The sequence below is a fragment of the Amia ocellicauda genome, chromosome 9, assembly GCF_036373705.1.
Source record: "Amia ocellicauda isolate fAmiCal2 chromosome 9, fAmiCal2.hap1, whole genome shotgun sequence".
Taxonomy (NCBI): Eukaryota; Metazoa; Chordata; class Actinopteri; order Amiiformes; family Amiidae; genus Amia; species Amia ocellicauda.
In genome coordinates this window covers 33834675-33841504 of record NC_089858.1, presented here as the reverse complement: position 1 = coordinate 33841504, position 6830 = coordinate 33834675, and the positions used below count along the sequence as shown (strand labels likewise).

The window sequence follows — 6830 nt, the reverse complement described above, 5'->3', positions numbered from 1 at the left end:
GGTCTCAGAGTATTGATGTGAAGTAATCTGATGAATGCTCAGCAGGTCCATTCTGTAATGTACCTGAGAGAGAGCAGTCAAGGCGTACGTCTGCCATACTGTTTATATCAAGGAGAAGTAGATCAGAAAAAATAATCTTTATTAACTGTGCCTTTACAGTAATCTGGGCTGAAAATCCTTCCAAACAGAGTGCGCGTGTGTGAGAATAAGTTAGAGTACATGACTTCTATGGTCCAGAAGAGCAGGAACAGACGGCAGAATGTGATGGGACAGAGCCTGAGCCATTCAACAACATGCATGGCTTTAACATGTGGAGAAACTGCAACAGTGTATTCCCCCACCCCCCAAAATAAATCCTTTTTCTGTCTTTGGAAAACTCTTGGGGGTCGTCTCTGAGTCACTCTCCCTCAGTACTTCACGGTAGCGAATTCACATTGCTCTTGAAACTGAACCCCTCTGGCTGTGCTCTTCGGGTGGTTTTTGTATTTCAAGGCGCTGTAACACACTTCGGGCTTGACCTCCTGTGGACACTGAGGAGTGCAATTAACGGGAAATGTTTCTCAGAGGCTCAGAGCATCTGAGAGGAACTTGATCACTGCTATAAAACAGCCCTGCCTGTGGCCAGTGTGTCAATCGAAACTGTACGCTAACGTATAAATACACTGTCAGTGAAATATGCCATCAGATGGGCTACTTGTTTGTTTGTCAGCAGGGAAGTAACCTGTTTAGCAACAGCTGTTATGTGCTTGTGTGAATTTCTCATTGCGATCTGGAACTGACAATGAATAAATCTTCTATCTCTGTCATTGAATCTGATTCAGGATATTGTTTCAGGATACTGCTTACCAGTCCAGACTGCTGTCGTACTGCAGAGATAGTGCAGTCTGAAACACAACAATAAAAGCAAGGATTGCAAATCTGCTGTGGAGACATATTTAAACCTATATTTAACCCTATTTAACACACATGAGCCACATAATGACACTTTTTGGAAGTCTTTCAAAGCTTTTCTGCAGCCACTTACAGACTTCCAAAGTGTTGTTCCCATGTATCTGAGTCCTCGATAAGAGATTTAATACATTAAGACCTAAAGACTTTTCACCAGTCTTGTAAGTTCAAGATTGTTGTTCTAATTTCTTTAATGGAGATTTGTGATCGTGGAAAGCAATGAAGGTGGATCCTCACCTTTCATAAACTTTAGCTTTTCTCCCTGAAAAGGAAAAACCAACATGCTTAGTGAGACAAACAGTGCTGTAGCATAAAGGAAGCTCTTGTGTTTCTTTTGAGGACAATTTCCATTCATGAAGAAATTACAGTCTCAATTCATATGACCATTTATAAATGGGGAACAGTGATCTGTATTCACAATTTACAGCAGGGAATATGAAGTGAAACGTCTCTATGAGAAACAGTTTCAGTTTGACAGTGACTGCTGCACAGAGCGGGAAGAGCTGCCAGTACTGTCAGAGTGATGGAGATCTACGCACAGTGTCTGAGAACACAGGGGATCAGAACTGCTGCAGTCATCAGGAGCAGTCCAGCGCCAGCCCCCCACCACAGAGATGCAGCAATTTGCCCTGAGGTGCAAGATAGATAAATAAAGAATACAATTAATCAGTACCGCAGTACATAAGCATATGTGGACTATTTGTAAAACTCTCACTGCAGCTCACTGCAGCTCACTGCACACTCTCTGACCCCGGACAGATACTCTCCTCTCTCAGGTGTAGAGAACTGTGACTCAGTAACACCTGGAACAAGAGAACCTATTATGTTTGTGAAAGTAACATGTTATTTTAATATATGAAGACCATAATTTACATTGAAACAAATAGTGTAATTTATTTAACCTGAACTATCCAGAAGTGTGACTCTTTGAGAGAAAGAAAAGCTCCTCTAGGCTATAAGAGTAAAGCACTGGTGCAATTGTATTATTGAACACAGGATTGTTGTTCAAGATAAATAGATATGCTTTCAGTTTCACAGTATTACTTACTAGAGATAGTGGACAGTTTAGCCTCCTCTTTATTCCCACCTGTGGATGAGAGTTTTGTGATTCTCACATAAATCTCGAACCTCCAGCCTGTTTTCTGTATTGTCAGGTCAAAGCTTTTTGTCTAATCCAGGAGGCAAATGATGTACTAAAAAAGCAGCAGCAGTCATTACTTTAGAAGAGCACAAGCACACAGAGACAGGTTTACACTGCTAAGACTATTCATATACTGATCATTTGAAAGATGTATAAAAAGGAAATTAAGAGTGCAGTGGGTCTTTACCCTCCACCTCTATTGTGACCTTGTTGCTGCGCTGGGAGGGTATTATAGTTCTCTCTATAACCAGCTCCACAACACAGCTCACAGACACCACAATCTCGGTCCCTGCCTGACCCTGATGAGCTCCCTCTGCCAGCAGCTCCCTCCCAGACACAGTGAGCTGACAGACGTTTGACCTGTATGGCACTGATCTGAACGGGGTTTCGCTCGGGTCGGTGTAGAAGTGGCACCGTGTTCCTTTGTCAGATTCACAGCGAATCCTGATATTTTGCTCTTTCTTGATGTGCTTGTGAGACACTTCGACACAAACACTTCCAAACGTATCTGTGGGAATGAAAACAATCAACAATCAACATTCAATACCTTAGCCAAGAGAAGAGAATATTTTACAGGGGATTATTTTAACAAATGAAATTATAAAATTCTCCAAATAAACATAATTTACTTTAACCATCAGAATCAGAGAAAATGAACCTTAAAACTTCCTTAAAATATTAAAATTGTTCTGTATTTTATTGTATTATTATTGTTGTGTCAATTCCAGAAAAGGCAATATATTTTTTAAGACTAAGACTCACCGACCACCTCTATCTTTTGGCCCTCGCTCCGCTGTGAGGTAATATTGTGTCCGTCCTCCATCAGTTCAACAGCACAGCTCACCAACACCTCGGCTTTGTCCTGAAGAGCTCGGTCTTCCAGCAGCTCCATCCCAAACACGGAGATCTGATAGGTTTTATACTCTTCCCTAACTGTCTCTGATCGGAAGGGGACCTCGCTCTGATCGGTGTAGAAATGGCAGCGTGTTCCTCGCTCGGCTTCGCAGCGAATTTTGACTTCGTCTGCTGTTGCAATGCGTTGTGTAGATACTAGTATCTGAGGGCTTCCAAGTGGACCTACAGGTACAGAAAACAGCATATTTGTTTTATACATTTCACAGGTAACCAGTGCCTTCATGGCAGGATAGATGTGATATCAAAAAGTCATTAAGAGTTTAAGTAACAAATAGATGAGTTCTGCCAAAATAGTTCCAGACAATACAAACTACTAAATCAGAATAATGTGATCTAAGCTAAAGAGCTGTTCCTGAATTACCCACAGAGCTCTACAAGCAATTCTTAAGAAAAATACAGTTTCAGAGTAAGCAGTAAAATGAATGTACCTTCATCAGCAGCATGAGATACATTGTTAAAAAATATCTGTTTCATACTGAGGATGGACTGGTTTAAAGTGTTTATTATTGTGAAGATGATTAAAGAATTGGAGGACCAAAATCAGTTTAATTTATTACATTTAGACAAATACATTAACTCACTTATATAGTTATTTTAAGAGATACTTGATGTTAAGGAACATTTTCTTTTTTTGGTGATTTGAAAACATGTAATCTTTAGCTGTAGAGTCTAAAGTTAAAATGGATCAATGTGTTTTCAATATTAATTATCTTAGTCAAGCGTTAATATTGCTATGGACTGTGTGAATCATGGGAGAACTTTCTATATTGTATCTAAAAAGCAGTGTTTATTTGGTAATCAGTTTTTGATTGCGTCTATGAAATATATTCACACTGTAGCCATGCACTTGTCTTTATTCTTAGTCTACTAAAAATGGACTAAAATCTTTGTTAGTTTTAGTCAACTAAAATTACATTCATTTGAGTCACATTTTAGTCATGCTATTACATTTTTTAATAATATTGACTTAAAACCTGCATACATTTAATTAAGTTTTAGTCTTTGGAATATTAAATAAATTACATTAATTACTGTTTTTTAACTTTAGAGTTAAGACAGTTCTAATTTGTCAGCATTTAAATCCATACAATAATTGTGTGGCAACTTATTACTTACCAAAAGCAATTTAAGCAACAAACAAATTAATAAAACATATACGGAAAGTGTTACTCTAAGAATATATTAGAATCACAGACTGACTTAAGTTCAAAATATTATTTTTTTCCTCCAAAGCCTTCACGTTTGTTTAAAAAATAAATTAACACAAAAATCTGTCAAATGGAATTTGATTTGACTCTTCAGATTTCAAAATTCATTATATTTTTTCTAGTCACATTGTAGTCACATTCAGTTTTGTTTCCTTAATATTTTACAAGTTGTTTTCTTTGTTTTCTCATAGTATTGTATATAGTATATATTATATACTATAGTATCATAGTGCTGCCAGACTGCAGATTTCTGTACTGAATTAATGGTTACTTGCAATTTAGGGACAAACCAGTTGAATCGGCCATGCTAGGTAGCCTAGCTACTATTTTAGTTTTTAAATCAGTTTGTGTATAATAGCTAAAGATGACAATAATAACAGTAACATTATAGATAAAGTAGCTTTAATTGAACACTCTCTTTTTGATCAAATATTTGTGTTTATTTAGGAGGAAATGATAGCACTATCGAAACTCTTGATTCTCCTTAAGTTTTCCCGACTGCTCCTTCATCAGCCCGTGCTGTTGATCCCAGTTGAGTGCAGCCAATTATAAGCTGCTCTGCATGGCAGCAACAGCCGTGCTTGTCTTGGATTGGGTGCTATTTGACAGACAAAGCGCAAAGTTCTAAGTTTTAGTCAAACTGCTGATTCCATCTCATCAAAATTTCGCAAATTAAAGTACAAAAACATTCAGTCATCATCGTCATCATTTTGGATGATTTTAGTCAGATTTTCATCTTCATTAAATAAAATGAAAAACAATTAGTTGATGAACATTTTCGTAATCAATTTCGTTAACAGTGCTAAAAAGTAATCAACATAGATAAATATATAAACTTACAACGTACCTGAGCAGCATGGTCTGACATGGTCTAAAACTTCAACAAAAGAGAAACTGTGACAGTTAGACAGTTTTCAAATTTTGCAAAACAAACACAATCAAGTGTCAATTTAAAAATAAACTACAACATTGTAGTATCGATATAAGGTACTTATGGTGAGAAAAATCAAGAAAATCATTGTGATTCTATAGGATCAGAGCTAATGATTGTACGACTTCACAGAGCTTGTAGCTTAAAATATGAAACTGCCAGCTGTCAAAGAAACATGAGGAATGAAATTATGCAGAACAGCTCTGTGATGATGCTGAAGGGGTTGTCCTGCATCTTTTTTGGACAGACCACAGCTTTACACAGACTGCATTTCTTGCCCTACAGAGACAGAGAGATGTCTCTCCTTCACAGTTAAGCTGAAGTCTGAAATAGACACGCACTGTGACATCAGGAGCAGTTTAATGTGGGGACATTGTTTCCCATGAGCGGAGAATAGTGATTGGCCAGTGAGTTCTCTCTTCAGACAGAATTGAACTTGAAACAGATCAAAGACACATTTGAAACACAGATACAGATACAGATACAGGAGAACATTAGAAAGGAAGAGGAGGCAATTAATCTCACTTGTTTGTCTGCTTGTACTGATCCAATAATCTCATCAAGCTCATAAATAGATAGATAGATAGATAGATAGATAGATAGATAGATAGATAGATATGTCTTTGTGTTTATGTAATTGCATGATAAAACCACTTTTTGGGGGATGCTCCTTTAATTTAATTAAAGTTTCCCATTGTAAGCCAATGGCCATGTATAGGCCAGGGTATTGAGTTTGTGGGGTGCTTTACCCTGCAGATGATTCCCCTGAAACCTGCACTGTTATGTGCTGTATGTGCTGTACAGAAAGAGGCCATTCTGCAGTAGTGCTTGTATTATGAATATTTCATTAATCAACACAAATTCCCTCCCTGTTTCCATCCAGATATACACATGCAGGAAATAAAGAAAAACACAGTACAGTAGTTTCCAGTAGAGGAGCAGAGTGAAACAAGTGGAATAGTTAACCCCTCCATGCAAGAACACAGTTACAGAAGAGTACAGACAGTGTCCAAATCTCTAATGTGTACAGGGCACTGCTCTGCTCTCTGTATCGGCCCTGCTCCTCCATGGCAGCGCACACAGATTGAGGACTGAGAGGAAGGGATCTGGGCTTCAGAAGGAGCTCAAGGGGTTTGCAGTTATATCTGCTGGACAGTATCCTCTGCACTTTCATCTGTTAAAACAAACCAACACGCAAAACACACTGAAGTGTTTACAAACATCCTAAGATCATTTAAACAAGGTAAATTAGTTAAAATGGCATTAATTTTTCCAGATATTCTGAAAAGTTCACATGTACTTACACACACAGTTATCATAACGGTTGTTTTGGTCTTGCAGATCCCTGGGGAAGAAGGAAGTTAATAAAATAACACCCAAATTAATTTTATGTAAGGATGTGTTAAAATTCAAGGCCCCACAATCCTCCCAATGGAGTGTAAAATCCTCACTCTTGTGAATGTTGAACGAAACATGTGAAACTTTACTGAAAACAAAGAACTAGGAGTGTTTTTTAAAGCCATTACATTAGTACCATTAGTACGCACTGTCATGAGTATTTCTCTCTGGAAAATAGAAAAAGATCAATCATTTGGAAACATTATTTCACAAGACAGAGAATCCTGTTTTGTGTTGCTTTCAATTAAGATGATTTACCCATTTAAATCGCAAAATATATGTAAAATCT

General features: G+C 37.6%; 1 protein-coding gene across 1 annotated transcript; it reads right to left on the bottom strand.

Moving 5' to 3' along the window:
- LOC136758290 (uncharacterized) lies at positions 1 to 3432 on the bottom strand. The gene is made up of 4 exons (XM_066712540.1): positions 2852 to 3432; positions 1488 to 2597; positions 1186 to 1210; positions 1 to 884 (listed from the first exon to the last, which is right to left on the bottom strand). Exons 1-2 carry the CDS (start codon positions 3225 to 3227, stop codon positions 2254 to 2256), a joined length of 720 nt encoding a protein of 239 aa, XP_066568637.1. The 5' UTR covers positions 3228 to 3432; the 3' UTR covers positions 1 to 884; positions 1186 to 1210; positions 1488 to 2253.
- Between the last annotated feature and the right edge of the window lie 3398 nt (positions 3433 to 6830).

Excerpts from the sequence above, each read along its gene's own strand:
- LOC136758290 (XM_066712540.1), bottom strand. The coding sequence starts at position 3,227 with ATGAAGGCACTGGTTACCTGTGAAATGTATAAAACAAATATGCTGTTT. Across the intron at positions 2,598-2,851 it reads CCAAAAGATAGAGGTGGTCG|ATACGTTTGGAAGTGTTTGT; the intron begins GTGAGTCTTAGT and ends TCATTCCCACAG.